At 36.2% G+C, this 16079-nt stretch overlaps 1 protein-coding gene across 5 annotated transcripts in view; it reads left to right on the plus strand.

The window, feature by feature from the left end:
* The window catches only part of LOC149797620 (uncharacterized), a 195384-nt gene that overhangs the window by 164655 nt on the left and 14650 nt on the right, over window positions 1-16079 (plus strand). For 2 of the 5 annotated variants that reach the window (XM_089962515.1, XM_089962514.1), the window contains exons 2-3: window positions 11652-11805; window positions 15163-15275. In XM_089962515.1, coding sequence (XP_089818641.1) covers window positions 11670-11805; window positions 15163-15275 — 249 coding nt within the window. In that variant the 5' untranslated portion in view covers window positions 11652-11669. The other 3 variants (XM_089962512.1, XM_089962513.1, XM_089962516.1) reach the window with 3 other exon arrangements.

A 16079-nucleotide genomic window follows, 5' to 3' on the forward strand; every position in this document is an offset into this window, starting at 1 on the left:
AAGTGCTTGAAATTTGGGGCTAAGACCGCCATCACACAGAGAGCGCTCGCCAAATCTAGCGCTCTCTGTGTAGCCCCAAAATGAAACAAGGGGGCGGGGACCTGCAGCAACAAAGCGAAGTAGACCTAGAATGAAAAGCGAGCATAATAAAGAAAAGATAATAATTATTTATCCCAGACTACCTAGGCCATAAGTCTAAATCACGATATAAAGTAACAACATTATAAACATAAATGAACATATATCCCATGTACCAGTATGCAGATGATGCCGAATTGTGCACCCGCGATAAAGGATGTATTACATGTGAGAAATGCTCTTCAGTGAACCCATATGAAGAGCAGTGCCCGCATGAGGTAAACGGCTCTCTAGGTCTGTGTACCCACGAGACCCATACGAAGAATTGAAAAGCAGAACCAGGTAGTATGAAGTGATATGTAATGCGTACAATAATGTTAAGTCCATACATGCAAATAAAAAATAATAATAAATACAAGCAAAACATCGTAAACATACTGGAACATATATATCATGTGTACAGATATACAGATAATACCAAATAGTGCACCCGCAAAAAGGGGTGCATTACACGCGCGAAATGCTCCACAATGAACCCATATAAAGAGCAGTGCCCGTATGATTGATAACGTGTACAACAACGGAAGTTCATACGTGCAAATTAAAATAAAACATTGTAAGCATAATGGAATATGTATATCATATAGATAATGCCGAATTGTTCCCCTGAAAAAGGGGGTGTATTACGTGTGCGAAATGCTCTTCAATGAACCCATATGAAGAGCACTGCCCGTATAATGGGTATTGCTGTCTCTTTCTGTGCACCCACGAGATCTAGACGAAGAATTGAAAAGCAGAACAAGATAGTAAAAAGTGATATGAAAACATGTAACACAACGGAAGTACATACATTCAAATTTTAAAAAATATAAAAATATAAAAGTAAAAAATTCTAAAAACATTGTAAACATAATGTAACATATATATATATATATATATATATATATATATATATATATATATATATATATATATATATATATATATATATATCATGTGCACAGGTATCCAGATAATGCGGAATTGTTCAGTTCATGTCGCGAAAAAGGAGTATCACATAGCGTCCAACGCCACTGGAAGAATGTTTGAATGTTCCGAACGAGGGTCACACCTCCAATGAACTCATGTGAAGTGGAATGCTCTTCAATGAACCCATATGAAGAGCGGTGCCCGTAGGATGTGAACGGCTGTACGGGTCTGTGAACCCACGAGACCTGAAGAAGAAGAATACGAAAGCAGACACGGCAGTAGGATGTGCTATGACGACTTGTACAACAACGTAATTTCATACATGTGAATCAACATATAAAATGAAAATATGAAAATTATAACAATTATACACACACACACACACACACACACACACACACACACACACACACATATATATATATATATATATATATATATATATATATATATACACACACACATATCATACATAACTTAAAGTGAAATGCGCTTCAATAAACCCATATGAAGAGCAGTGTCCGTATGATGTACAGGACTTTAATCGACCTGTGCACCCACGAGACCTGGAAGAAGAATTAGAGGTGATATGATGACGTGTATCCCCACGGAAGGCAGCACTAAATCACACATGGGAAACTCTATCGTTCAGGCGTATATATTTCTTAAAGGCATCGGACCTCCACCTTCCCAAGATCCGAATAAGACTGTCTGAGAGACCCTGCTTAGCTGCCTCTGTGGATGCCCTATCCTAACTATGAGTTCTGAACAACTGAGGGTTAAAACCGCATTTGAAGAGCGATGTACGCAGCGCTTGGTTGAAATCTTGCCTGGTTATGGGCAACCCCCCAGAGGTAAGAAAAAGTGGTCCCTCCTGACAACCCTGCAGTTGTAACTAATGGCGTAGCGCGTGGACAGGGCACTGGTTTTGAAATTTTTGGGTCACGACACTTAAGCGAAAAACGGTACCATTGGAGTCTTTGTAATGCGTAAACTGTACAACTAACCATCATCATTGATCCGAACCTGAGAAAAATGAAGCAGATTTGGATTGGTGCAACCAGGCCGCCTAACGGTCATTTCCTTCACCCGCAGAAAAGCATGAAACGCAGGAAGAAACAGACATAAATAAAACCGCCCGAAAATTATTGTGTGTAAATGTCGGCAGGACTAGTACGAGTTCATTTAGCATGCCTTTATCAATTGGAAGTCTGACATCTGTGTGCGGTAAACATTTATGAAGCGCTTGCAGTAGTTTATGGATAAGAAAGGAATTGGTTGGGTCAGGGAAATTTCTTAGTTTGTGCACATAGCCAATAGCCGAGACATAGGTAGATATGGTTGATGGTGCATATTGTTTTTCAAAAAGATACGAGATAAAAACCGCCAAATTGGTAACGTGGTTGAAAAAGCGATGTAATATTTCCAACCGCGCCTGTACGATTCTACCGAAGATGGAAAAAGAGCACATTTCACCAACATGGACAGTATCACTCCCAGGTTGCCAATGGCGATAGTTCAGGGACCTATACCGGGTTTTCTTCTGCACAAAGGAAGAGCTGGAAGAATATGCGCACCTGTTGGCGAGAAAGAGCATCTGCTAAATCCTTTTGAAGACCCGGACGTGACGTGCGCGGAAGAAAATATTGTAGTGGAGGCAGGTGAGGACCAGACGCCGAATGAAATACATAATGTCGGATTCCCTGCACGACTGCTTATTGATGATATGAACTAAGGCCATGTTATCCGTATAGATATAAATACAATTGTTAGCAAGCAAAGGTCCCCATATCTGAAGAGCAATTACAACAGGGTAAAGTTCAAGTATAGTTATGCTTTTCTCTTTCCACTCCTCATTTCAAACCCCATGAAACCATCTAGCGCCCAGAACGGCCCCGTAGCCCTCAGTACTAGCAGCGTCCGTGAAGAGATTCATTGTGTCCGAGTTCAACCAGCGGTCTGGTAAGAAGAAAGAGCGACCATTGAAATGCTGAAGAAACAGACTCCACATAATCAAATCCGATTTTACTGCTTTGTTGAGTCTAATATGGTGTTGGGGATGTGAAACTCCCATTGTGATACTAATGAGTCGATGAAGGAACGCTCATCCCGGGAGTACCACGCCACAAGTAAAACTTAGGGTACCAATTATAGATTGAAGGTTATGAAGCGTAATCTTTATGGGAGTAACGTGGCATGACCTTGAAAGGCGGCGTTACGTTCTGTCTGCATGTTATAAAAGGGTGGTTCCCAAGACAACTGAAACATTTGTGTTGGAATGAGCAGGCCAACCCAGCTTTGTAGGTGTTACCTTTGTGATAGGGGAAGCAAACCCCTTTTGGAAATTTTACTCTTGCGGAATTTTGATGTTGAGAGTGTGCAATCCCTTGCACGTCCACAACCGACTGGAGGTACAACTCTAAGTGTGTTGTGCCCCTTTCGGCTTCATGGCGACTGACCAGTTGACGGAACTGCTCGTCATAGTAAGGCCAGTTGGCTTTTTTGTTGGAAAGAGTCATAAATGTTTCCATATGTTGCGACAAACCCGCAGTTGATACTGTTTTACTTTCTGCGAGAATTGCAACGAATTTATTCCAAGCAAAGAGCCATTAAGTAAGGGAAAGAGGGGTTTTCTTCTGACTAGGGACAAGTTTAATTTCGGGAGAAGACTGATTGATGTCAATCTGCATATTAAAGGTCTCCTCACTCCTATCAGGTAGAAGCAAAGCTAAATCAACGTAATGGCCTTCTGAAATGAGTTGTTTGGCCTTTATAGGGATAGCAGAGGTGATTTGAGTGGATGCACTAACAAAGTTGGATTGGTTTAGACATGGCCGTGCCGACTGACTGGAAACATTCCTAGGGGTCCACACATTAGCATTACCTATCAGAGTATCTCCCACCAATGCTGATGTTGCCATCACTACTGCCTGATCCACTACCTCATGATTCTGCTGCTGCAACCCCGATACCGCAGGTGCTGGATTCTCAGCAGGTTGATGTATTGGTCTCACGTTGCTAAAAATGTTGGCCAAGCGATCATCAACATGCGCTTTGATGTTGTCAGTCACCTCTCTAGTAATGATTCTTATAACCTCGACATCAAGGGATCAAGCAAGAGCTGAAGCTGAAGAATTTCCTCTATGTCTGACATTCCTGGTCCCGTCTTTCACCACCCGTTGTACCCCCTTTGACACTTTCTGTCGCGAAGGCGCACTTTTGCGTGCGGAATTCGTCGAGTCCACCACCCTCTGCACCCCCTTGGAGGCTTTTCTCTGTGGAGCCATTCTACAAAAGAATTAAATAGAAACAGCGAGCAGCATTTCCGTATTTCTTGAGTACGAATGAAATTGTTACATGGTGTACAAATGGCATAAATCGTGATAACAAACACTGTAATTAACTGCTGTCAACACTACCAACTTGATAAGAGATAGAATATATGATGCACTTGATAACTTGTCAAGTTCCGTGGTACAGTCGAATGGAAGTATCTCCTAGATAAATTGTAACAAATGGAAGTATCCACTTGATAACTTGTAATAATAGGTAGAGTTATGTGTAAGTATGTACTTTATAACATGTAATAATAGGTAAAGTCAAGTGTAAGTATGCACTTGATAACTTGTAAAAATAGGTAGAGTCCAGTGGAGGTATCCACCTGATGACTTGTAGTAGTAGGTAGAGTCAAGTGGAGGTATCCACTTCATAACTTGTAATAATAGAACGTAGAGTGAAGTTGGAGCCCAAAGCTGAAGAAAGGAATAGTCAAGTGTAATACAACAACTAAACTCTAAACTGGTAAAATGCAAGAGTCATACGGACCGACATGCATGTAGAACTGAAGAATCAAGGGTGTAACGATATTGATTGTCATCTTACCAAACTAACGTGTTAATATATAGTAAATTAATGTGATAACAGGAATGCCCATGCAATGGTATTTTAAGGAAGATAATCCAATACGGAAAATAATTATTTTTTAAAATTTATTTATTTATTTATGCAAGCAACCCTGATAGCACCCTTAATAGATTTATATAAATACCATTGCCGTTTGTTTGACAAGTGCACGCCATCCGGCAGCACGATTCACCCAAAACCTGCCCAAAACATGATGCTAATCATGCTCATAACCACAAGAAAACATTGGATACAGTATTACTTTGTTGAAACAGACGACACGATCGACTGCCTTTATTTTTTCGATTGGAAGTAAACATTGAAACAAGGGAGACAAATGTTACTATATTCATCACCAGTCATAACTAAACACTATTCTGGACAAAATCAAATACATTAATCAAAATTACATTACATCAAATGCGATTAACACAACATTACAATACAACGAACATCTGAAAGTACCAAATAATTTCTTTATAACAGATTTTAGATTTCTATCAAATATGGCATGTCTCACTGCCGATTAAAAATTTATAAATATGTACTCCGATTACGGTGCATAGAAACACCGGAACGCACCGAAACGCCGGAATGCAGTAGAAACACCGGAACGCAATATCGTATATACCATAGCTGAAAATTGTGAAATTTTGAAAGAAAATAACATTTACTATTAATAGTGTCTAATACAATTGTAACATAATTATAATGCTTAATCTCTTACTAATAAATACATGGTATGAATGATCTAAATATAAAGATAGATGCAAAATTGCCTTGCAAATCATTTCCGTATTTATTTTGGAATTTACATAACAACAAAATTATTTGGCCCGAGATTCAGAGTAGTTACATTTTCCATATCGATTGTTCAACGATAATAAAATTCAGAAGAAAAAAGTACACGCAGTATTCCTGTTATGACAGCTTTTCTTCAATACCCATGTGTATTCACTTCTTTGTCAATGGCATTATTTGCATATACTGGTAAAACATTACTCAACAAGGGCAACATCTCCGCCTTTTATAAGATGGTTGACGTTTTAATGCTGTGTAGTTCCCGTTTCGCGGGTTTTACAAACGCACACACATGGCGTTGTGCAGATGCATATATTATTTTAGGATAAAAATATATATATCTTGCAAAAGTGCTGTTTGAAGAAAAAGAACTTGATACAACTATCGCAAAGTTGTGCCGAATTGTCTTTCAAGCTGGGATTAAATGACGTGCAGTACAAGTCCACGGTATTAGCGGATTAAATACGTATAATAGTGTTATGAAGTCCAATGATAACCAATGGCTGCTGATTAAATAATCTCTATTCGTTAAAGTATCATTTTCATATCGTGGGTCTTTAAGTTTGCGATGGGTGAATAAGTAAATAATAACACTGACCGTAAACATGTTATATGTGTCTATCTGTTTTTTCTTTTTTTCTGTGTTAAAATCCATTTAATTTCCAGTTTAAATCAGATGAGTGCGGCAAACGAACGATAAACAGACGCCACCTTTACAACCTTTAATGAAATCACTTCCTTCATACATTAAAGATACCAGTGATTTCATTAAAAAGTTGAAGACTATTCCACAGCTATCTGATAACTCAATCCTTGTATCATTAGACATAACATCACTATATACCAACATCCCGCATGCAGATGGTATTGAAGCATGTAAATATTTTATTGATAGCAATCTTAATAACAGCACACTATCTAGTAAAGATATGTAAAATAATAAAACTTATCTTGGGAAACAATTATTTTCAATTCAATAATATGAATTACATACAAATAATGGGTACAGCAATGGGTAGTCCCATGGCACATTCATACGCTTCCCTTTTCATGGGTAAATTTGAAAAAGATTTTCTTCAAAACGAAAAGTTTAATCCATCTGTTTGGTTTAGATTTTTAGATGACATATTTATGATCTGGAACCATTCAACTGAAGAACTGAAAAAATGTATTGATCGCCTGAATCATTTTCACCCGACAATTAAATTTACTTATACTGCATCAAGTACGCATGTTTCATTTTTAGATGTAAATGTAAATGTAATTTTAAAAAATATTGATAACACTATCTCTACAAATATTCATATCAAAGAAACTAATATCCACCAATATGTAGAATATTCTTCATGTCATCCCAAGTCATGTAAAAACGGTATACCATATAGCCAGGCCAAAAGATACCGACGCATTATTTCAGATGATTGTCAATTACAAAATTCTTTGAATAAATTACGAACTTATTTACAAAATAGAAATTATCCTACATATATAATTGATTCGGCACTGAACAAAGCCTTTAATCTTACTGAACATGAGGCCTTAAACACAGCAGAATGTAAAATAGAGAGAGATGTAATTCCTGTCACAATACAATGTAATCCTTCATTACCTAATATAGTCGTATAATTAATAAATATTATAGCCTCCTAAATGTATCCAATAAAACTAGCGTCAAATCACTTTTCAAAATTAAACCAGTTCTCGCTTATAGAAGACCCAAGAATTTGCAAGATTTTTTAATCAAAACTAAACAGACAGAAATAAAAAAATACACTTTTCGTCATTTAAATGTAACAGACACCGGTGTTCTCAATGTGCAAACATAAGAGAAAGTACTTCTTTCAGTAGTGCTAATACAAAAGAGGTATTTTCTCTACGCGATAACACTAACTGCATATCAACTGATGTGATTTATTTAATAACATGTAAAAAAAAAATGTAGAATGCAATATGTTGGACAAACACTACAACAAGTTTCTAAGAGAATGAATAATCATCGCTTTCATATAATTTTTTTTTTTTGTAGAAATCCTCAGTTTTCCTCTACTGTTTCAACACACTTTAACACCAATAATCACTCTCTACATGATTTTTCTTTCATGCCAATAGATATTGTGCACGATGACATGAATAGACTCATAAAAGAAACTTACTGGATTCATAAGTTAGATACTCTGTATCCTAATGGACTTAATGCTAATGCACTATCTAAAATTGTATAATTTACATTGATATAGTGTATATCCTTTATAACAATAGCATCATATGTATGACTGTTTGCTCTTGTTTATTTTATTATTTTACTAAAAGCATTTCAGGAATACGTTGTTTTGACATTCGACACAAGGTCATGTTCCGTTTTACATGTTTCGTTTGAATACAGTGAAGATGTAACGTCTTTTTGAACGGTTATCACTTTTATTCAGTATCATCCTACATCGATCATCTCCACAACAAATACAATATTTGACCAGTCTAATTAAACTGGTTTGTCAACTGTCTTTGGTACAGACACCTGTTGTCGCGAAAAGTATTTGTACATAAGGTGGCGCTATACAGTTTCGCATTTTGCATAAGGGTTAGGATTTTAAAGAAAAAGAATGTCCCCGGCTTTCCTCACTGGTTATACTGGCTATTTAAAAAAGACCTTGTATATCTTAGGTATAATGCAAAGAACCTTTAATTCCCTTTATTTTGGTGTCTGATTGATGGGTGTACTATGGGTTATAGAGTATACAGCTTGGCCTTACTTCAAATGTGCATCTTTCAAAAAAGTGCTAGCTCTACTTGATCATTTTCACTTCCTGAACTTCAGAGGTTAATTGTATAAAAAAAAGAGCCGATAACTTTTTTTTTTACATTTTATATATTTGGTAATTCATTCATTGCACTTTCAGAAGCTGGTATTGTCTAGTCTGGCAAAATTCATTTTCCCTATTTTAATAGCTGCTATGTATAGTGTACTTTAGACTAATTCAGACTGATTTTTTAACACAAGGGAGCAGTCATTTTAGTTAGCAGTGTGCTTAAATCGTGTAGAATTTCCAAAAGTACAATATCCAAAAGAAATATCATCCACATTACATTAATGTAGCATAGAGATATGCAAATATTATCTCCACTGTGCATGTTTTAAATGCGAACTACTTCACCTTACATACGTCCCTCTCTCAAAAGTACATATTATCTGGTGAGCGCCACCTAAACGTTCTGGCATAAAGCACATGCTGTAAAATTTTAATTCATAACTAATATTGTATCCCGAAATTCATTGTCCGGAAATACTCTTGCAAGATGACAAGCTTAGGGATATGATACGACACACTTTTTAAAAATGTAAATATTTCCTGTTTGTAAAATAAGAATGCATTTCTATTTGATAGCAATATATTTGATTACGGTTCAGCTTCACTATTATGTCTTTCGATAAAAGCAAGGGAACTTCTAGCCTTTTTTTTCTTTCTGTAGGGCACTTAATTTCAAGTTTAATATATGTATTGTTTCAATGAAGTAAATGTCCTTATCGACAGTTAAATCAGATTATTATCTTGAATATACATGATGACTAATGTTGACAAAGGGTTGTTATGGACTCATAATGGCGGCGCAAGTGCGATCGCATTGCATTGTGGGTATTTGCGTACTCAATCGTGACGTCGGTGAAAACAACCCATAGATTCCAGTTTATGCAAGGGAGTTAGGCTGATATCGTGGTAATACTGGAAACATATTTTACCATACTTGTTGGGAGCTTATATATATGTTGAACAAAGTGTAAATTAACTTGAAAAATGGATGCTACTTCCATGGTACTCATTCCGTCACCAGTGCCATCCAACAGAGACTTAAAAGAGGGAATTAAAGAAATGCATCAGTAACTACTTCTGATGGGGAGGGTGGCACCAAGGTTGACACTGAGAATGGACCACCACCATGAGCATGAATGTCAATGTGGACCTTAGACAGTTTAAACAACTTCAGTGTTCATCAAAGTTTTAAAGTCAACATCTTTCAGTTGCTAAAGCCACCGGAAATCAACAATCATCCGTTTTTCACATTTTGACTTTAATTTGCTACCATAGATTTCATCTCTAGGTTCTTGACAAATACAGTAATCAGCTGATCTAACTCCTTCATGTCAATGGATATTATCAGACGACAAACTGATTTACTACAGCAGTATTGATTTTAAGAAAATATAGATTCAGGTTGAGAACTTGTGATACAGCCATTATTGAAAACATTGATATTCATAGGTGTGTTTTTAAAATAGTGTACTCATTGGCAATCCAGAGATTTTCCCAAACTCAAGTGGCAATGTGGTACTAGTAACTTATAAGATAATTACATAAAAGGTGGTGCTATATAGAAAGAATGCTGAAAACTTTCAATACTGTGATACCATGCAACCCATGATATCATAGGAAGCAACCATACAGGTCTTGTGTGCATCCATTACCACCTATTTCAGTAACAGGTGTTTTATGGAATTTTATTACACATACCTTTAACCCTTTAGCTACTAGAGCTGTGGTGCAGTTTCACTACTGCTGAGTGCTATCATATCAGTTACTGAGGCCGGTTGCTAGGCTGAATACTAGAGCATCATCAAGGCTGACTACATAAACTGACATTAAAAACATGGTTACATTTATATTCATTTTTTATTAGTTTTTGCTGGATTTCAGTGAAATAAAAAATAGCTTACCTTGTATACTGTCTGTTATTCATACAATTCCACTTTATGTTATAAAGTCGAGAGTGGTACCTCTCATAACCGTCATTATCCACACATAAATGGCGATGTATATTCCAAAATATGCCCACATCTCCATGATGCTGATTTCGTACCATTTTCTTGACATAATCGTTTGTTCTTTCACAAGCTTTTCCACCATACATTCAGGAAAAAACTTGCGGAAAAAAAATCATTCTCACTGTTTAGTCCAAGCTTGATTGTTGAACCAACATTTTAATCAAAATCATTTATCTCGAACACGGCGAGGTCATAACTCCATTTTGCAAGTGGGACTATGTCCGCCTCGTCATCCGATTAAAAATCTCTTGCATCTGGTGTTGAAACTGGATTAATATCATTATCCGATCCATTTTCTAAGAATGATCCATTAAACTCTTCGATATTGCTTGCACTAAACCCTTTAAAGTTGCTCATATCTGAATCGGAATCCATCTTTGTTTATCTTAGCTACTTGTGTTTCGTAAAGTGCAGAAAACCCCGACAGTGTGTCTAAATTTAACCTCTCAGCTTTCACAATTGTATCAAAATGTTGAGTAAACAGTCTTCTCATTGGTTATGATAATCAAAAATATGTAAACTTCTGTATTTTCAACCAATCAACATTTAGTTAACATAGCAGTCATGTCCGCATAGATGCGACACTGGGGTTTCGAGTACTGCTGAACTATACGCACATAAGCGACACTGGGGTAGTAAACTAGGCTTATCGGCACTGCATATATGCATCAGTGGGGTTCAGGAGCTATTTACAGGTGACGCTTAGATGCAGTAGCCATAGCTAATGGGTTAAATGGTTATTATTCACTTCATTTGGATCTTCATACATACATATTCCTTTGGATGTCATTATTTACACACTCCAACAAACACAAAACCCAGTGTTAAAGCACATGGACCTTTTTGGAAGAGGTCAACCTAAAGGTGTGAGCCAGTGCAAACCAGATTGAATGTCACATGCGATGTCTCAATGAAAGCTACACATGTTGAAAACAAAGTTTTACTACCTTGTGCTTGAAGGATAAACTCATCAACTAAAAAACCAATCAACATCTTTGCCTTAAATTTTTTCTCATGCATCAGTATTTACCCATGATTTGGAAGTTTACTGTATATAAATAATTTAAGTTCATGTCTCTTTTAGAATCTGAAGTATTGCAGAATGAATCCACAACAGCAGCTTCACCTAGCTGTCAGAGAGAATGACATGGCCAAGATTGAAGAGCTGCTAAACTCCGGAGTTGACATTAACTGTCTTTTCTATGGTTGGACACCGCTGCAAGTGGCTATTAACCAAGGTGGTTTTATGCACAGCACAATAGTGTACTCAAAATATTCTGAACTTTCATTTATTATACATAGCACTTTTATTACTCCAGGCTTCAATGAGGATATTATGATACCTTACCAGTCAGTCTATCCTTCTGTAACTCCATTGTCTTAATACTTTGATGAAAATAACCCAGACTTTATACATATATTGCTTGTTAACCCTTTACCTCATGCAAGCGTCTTTGGACGCCTCTACACCATTCGCATGGAAGCGCCTTTTGATGCCTCTACTCAAGTCGCATGGAAGCGCCTTTTGACACCAGCTGTAAACATCAGCCATTTTAAGCCGGTTTTCATAGCACCACCTTCGGCAAAAACCCCCTATTAGATACTACATTCATTTCTGCAAATGACAATTACATCAGATCACGTGGTCACTGTTTGTACACTGGTCGATATCTGCTATTTAAAGTAACTGGGTCTTAATCTCCACTCTCCAAACTGGCGGTCGCGGATTTCATTCAGTACGTACGATGTTTTTACGATTAAAATCACAACTATGAAAGATTCACTAACCTAGGTAAAGGCTCTGATATTGATGTAGGCAGCAATTAGTTTTTATAAATTATCAAATTCAGATGACTTAGTGATGTAGACGCAGACGAAAAACTTTAAATTTTGAGTATGAGAAATGGCAGCTACGGTTGGTCACACGGCATCACTGTCATGATGGTGAACGAGTTCTCTAAAGGTTTTGAAGCACATAAAAAATTCTTCCGTGATAAATAATTACACAGCTATAACAATCGGACTTTACTCTTAAATTTTTCCACATAAAATAAATGTGTACCAAAATTGTAAAATGGTTAAAATTGCTGTTAAACGTAACATACACTACATTGCTTAACATTTCACAGGCTGTGGCCTATGCTTATGGGGTCGACTAGGTAACAGGTGTTCTATTTATAGTGCACTGCACTTTGTAACTATGCTCTATGATGTAAAGGGTAATAACCATATGCAAAAGGAGGTTTTGTGCACCCATAGGGGACTCTAGGAGTGGTTTATAGGTCAGAATTCCATAAATTGCAGTTATAGTGACAGTTTTAAGCATTGTTTACCAATATTTAAACTTGCATTCATAACAAAAAGGAAACATATATGTAACCAATGTGAAGTTCAAACCCCTGAAGAGTGTCCTGGAAGACCAAATGGTCTAAGGCACTTGTTTTTACAGATCCCTCATATCCCACCTATATCCATATGGGTTTGAGTCTCCACTCAACTAATGTGAATATGTGAGAAAGTTTGCCACTAGCTAGGGTTCTTCCTAGGGTCTTCCCGGGTTGTCTTCCACCAAAATATACTTGCTTATCATATGCTGAATAATGGTATTAAACCCCACAAAACCAAAACCAAACCCATGGTCAAGAAGTGTGTGTGTGTGCAAAGTTTGGAGATTTGCCATGGCAGCTCATGGAAGTAGCTTGTTTCATTTTAGTGTTTTTTGACTAACAGGATTGCATTTCCATGCCAAATGTATACTGAATCTGCTTTCCCTTTGGTAGTGTTTTAATTCTAATATATTAATTATGATTCTCCATATCACAGAGTAGTGACATACTTAAGCATTTTCTCCATTTCTTGAATAATTGCAAGCATTTTAAGGACCATAGATTTTGATTAGCCCCAATATGCCATTCCTTGGTCAAAGGGAGGCAACTCAGTTTTAAAGTAAATTTTTTTAAAAAATAATGTTCAATCAACACCTTTTTTGCCTTTTGTAGACCAATATGTGTAAATTTAAAAATCTGCTATTCTGGGGAAAAAAATTTCCCCCCAAATTCCTGAACTGCTAAAAGTTAGTGGGGAGTCATGTATTCCAAGACTCCCTTGAATGAGACTTGGTTTGGCATTGTTTGTGTGACGTAATTCTAAAACAAAGCAAACATCCATTATTGTAGCAATGAAATGGTCATTTCAAGCAAAAAGAATGGGTTTTATATGGTACAGTTTATGATAAAATGCTGAATGGGGTAATTTTTCTTTTTTTTCCCAACTTTATAAAGGAAAAAAGGAGCATCAAATATTATTTAGACAATTTAAAAATGATGTCCAACTAGGAAGTATCCAGAATAGCACTTTTTGTAATTCTTGTTCTGGATTTAATTCAGTCATATTTAAAGTGATGAAATCATAACTGATGCTTCCAAACTTTGCAAAAGAATTTGTAAATAGATTTTTACAACAGCCTTTGAATCACCTCTACTTTGAGATGATATCAGGGAAAATGGAGAGAGAGAACATCAAAAGTAAGTGGTCTCTTTTCATAAAGTATATTAAATTAAAATTAGAAGCATATTTTTTTTATCTTCTAACATTTTCTCGCTGATTAGTCACAAAGCAATAATTGCAATAAATATCACGTTAAACGTGATGAAATATTATGTTGGGTGATAATAGGAAATATTTCATGGGAGAGTTCACTTATTTATCATACCTCAGGGAACTACAATTTATTTTCCAAGAGTTATTGGCAGTAGTTTTGACAAAATATTTTAGTTCTATATCATTAAGAAGGTTGTACTATTAAGATGGAATGCACTGTATTTCTTTTCATAATCCTCACGAAAAATTTCATTATTTTCTGCCATGATTGATATATATATATTGACTACACTGATAGCTGTAGTCATTTCATTTCATAAAGTTCACAGGATTACTGTTCATTCCATAGCCCATCATCAGCCACTTAAGCTTTAATCTGAAGTGAGTTATATATTCCTCTGATCCATCATTGTTGGACATGTAAATCGGGGAGTTGAAGTATCTGCTCCAGTTTTAGTGAGGCTAATGCTTTTTAACATCAGTAGTTCATAAACTTTGTAATATTTTATAAGACCAGAGAAATTAGGCCTTGATGTTTAAATGAAAAGTAAATATAAACAGAAAACTCATATTTTACCTTTAAGCATTTCCATTTATAAATCTGGAAACATCCTGTATTACAAACTAGCAACAAGATTCTTGTGGGAAAATATGCAGGAAAAGTTGTTTTGTAAATGATTTTAATCATTTTTTTGTTGTTTCATTCTTCAAATGTTTCTAAGTCATTTATCTATTAACTTTCCAAGAGTATAAAGGTAAGTCAGATTTGATAAGAAACAAAGATAAATATGCTTTCAGTTTAAACATGTAAATGTTTTTTCTTCTTGGTAATATAACCTTCTGTTGGTCAGATTACACGTACATCTATCTGACTTGACTGCATCACTATTTACCTGAATCTCTTTTAGCTTGCAATTGCTTCTCAAGTCCCTCTTTGAATTTCTAAACTTTTTGATCTGTTTAATTTTTTTATGTGTGATTTTTTTCTTCTAAAGGTACAGAAGATCTGGCTGTATACCTAATGGAGAAAGGATGTGACATCCACAAGCAGCATGACAAAAACGACCCCTCAGCATTTGATTCGGCCGTCAAAAGGAGGCAGGCAAAGGTGCTGTCATTTATCTACTTCGCAGAATTGATAATAATAATAATAATAATAATGACCTTATTTAAAGAGGGTAACACAATTAGCTAAAAACTAATCTACCTTGAGGCCCTCATACAAAGGAATTTATTTATTTAAGCTGCATCTCTGAAGCCACTGGATATATTGGGTTTGGAAGAAGGAAATAGAGTGGGCATTTCTAATCTCAGCTGGAATACTATTCCAGAGCAGAGTTCCAGAGTATTGGAAACTTTTTTTAAATAACTCCTTATTTGGTTTGGGAATTTTATACTGTTTGGTAGACATGGATCGCAGGTGGGGAGTATTACCAGGTAGCCTATACTGGAATAGTGATTGTAAATATTCAGGAGCACTATTCTGAGATATCCTGTACATTAATTTGGCTTTTCTCAAACAGATTCGGTCTTTAATAGGTAATATTTTTAACCTACCAGCTAAACTTTCCTTGCTTTCTTTCTGGATCGATATTAGCCCAAATGCTCTTTTTTGAAGATGTGCCAGCTTTGCTATGTTTTTATCATTTGAATTACCCCATCCTGTACTACAGTAGTCCAAATAGGGTTGTATGTAACTGTTATAAAATAGTTTCCTGTGCCTTTCAGGGAGAAAATGTCTTATCCTACTGAGAAGCCATAAACTTGAATTGACTTTTTTACTGGTATGTTTGATATGTTCAGTCCATGATAGGTTATTATCTACCAGAACACCAAGTAGCCTATCTTGACAGACTATTTGCAGATTTGTATCCTTCCATGTCAGACATAGTTCATCACTATCAAGATTTGC

This window comes from Sinohyriopsis cumingii, chromosome 6 (assembly GCF_028554795.1).
Source record: "Sinohyriopsis cumingii isolate HCF-2022 chromosome 6, ASM2855479v2, whole genome shotgun sequence".
NCBI lineage: Eukaryota > Metazoa > Mollusca > Bivalvia > Unionida > Unionidae > Sinohyriopsis > Sinohyriopsis cumingii.